Below are 360 nucleotides of genomic sequence, written 5' to 3'. Positions count from 1 at the left end.
TGATGGGGGTCACTCAGGCAGGGAGAGTGGAGGAGAGGGTAATTAGGGAGGACCCACTAAGGAAGGGTTCACTTGGGGAGGGGGCAGGGGCTGCATTTACCTTCAAGGCTGCTTTGGGAGATCCGCTCCAAGCACTGGTCCGTGGGCTCTGGGCAGCGGAGGGTCAGGGTCCGACCTCGTTCACAGCTCTGGTCAGAGGACGCACAGGACTCACACTCAAGGGTCCGAGCCCCAGGGAAAGTAGGGGAGGGACCTGAATTGGAGGGAGGGGAAGAGGGTAACTCTACTGGCCCCAGGTAGAGGAGAGAGAGACAGACAGACAGAGAGAGAGAGAGAGAGAGAGAGAGAGAGAGAGAGAGA

At 59.2% G+C, this 360-nt stretch overlaps 2 protein-coding genes across 3 annotated transcripts in view; one reads left to right on the top strand and one right to left on the bottom strand.

Moving 5' to 3' along the window:
• LOC138161883 (serine/threonine-protein phosphatase 2A 65 kDa regulatory subunit A alpha isoform) overlaps positions 1-360 on the top strand; it is a 454,863-nt gene that overhangs the window by 310,550 nt on the left and 143,953 nt on the right. The gene's annotated exons all lie outside the window — the stretch shown is intronic.
• Positions 1-360, bottom strand: part of PLAUR (plasminogen activator, urokinase receptor) — a 13,328-nt gene that overhangs the window by 3,191 nt on the left and 9,777 nt on the right. For both annotated transcript variants that reach the window (XM_069088884.1, XM_069088882.1), the window contains one exon: positions 101-253. In XM_069088884.1, the coding sequence (XP_068944985.1) occupies positions 101-253 (153 nt within the window). The remainder of the gene's footprint in view (positions 1-100; positions 254-360) is intronic.

Source organism: Petaurus breviceps, unplaced genomic scaffold (genome assembly GCF_028583685.1).
Source record: "Petaurus breviceps papuanus isolate PSGF00001 unplaced genomic scaffold, PetGlider_PUasm1.0 185, whole genome shotgun sequence".
NCBI lineage: Eukaryota > Metazoa > Chordata > Mammalia > Diprotodontia > Petauridae > Petaurus > Petaurus breviceps.
This window is presented reverse-complemented; position numbering and strand designations above follow the sequence as displayed.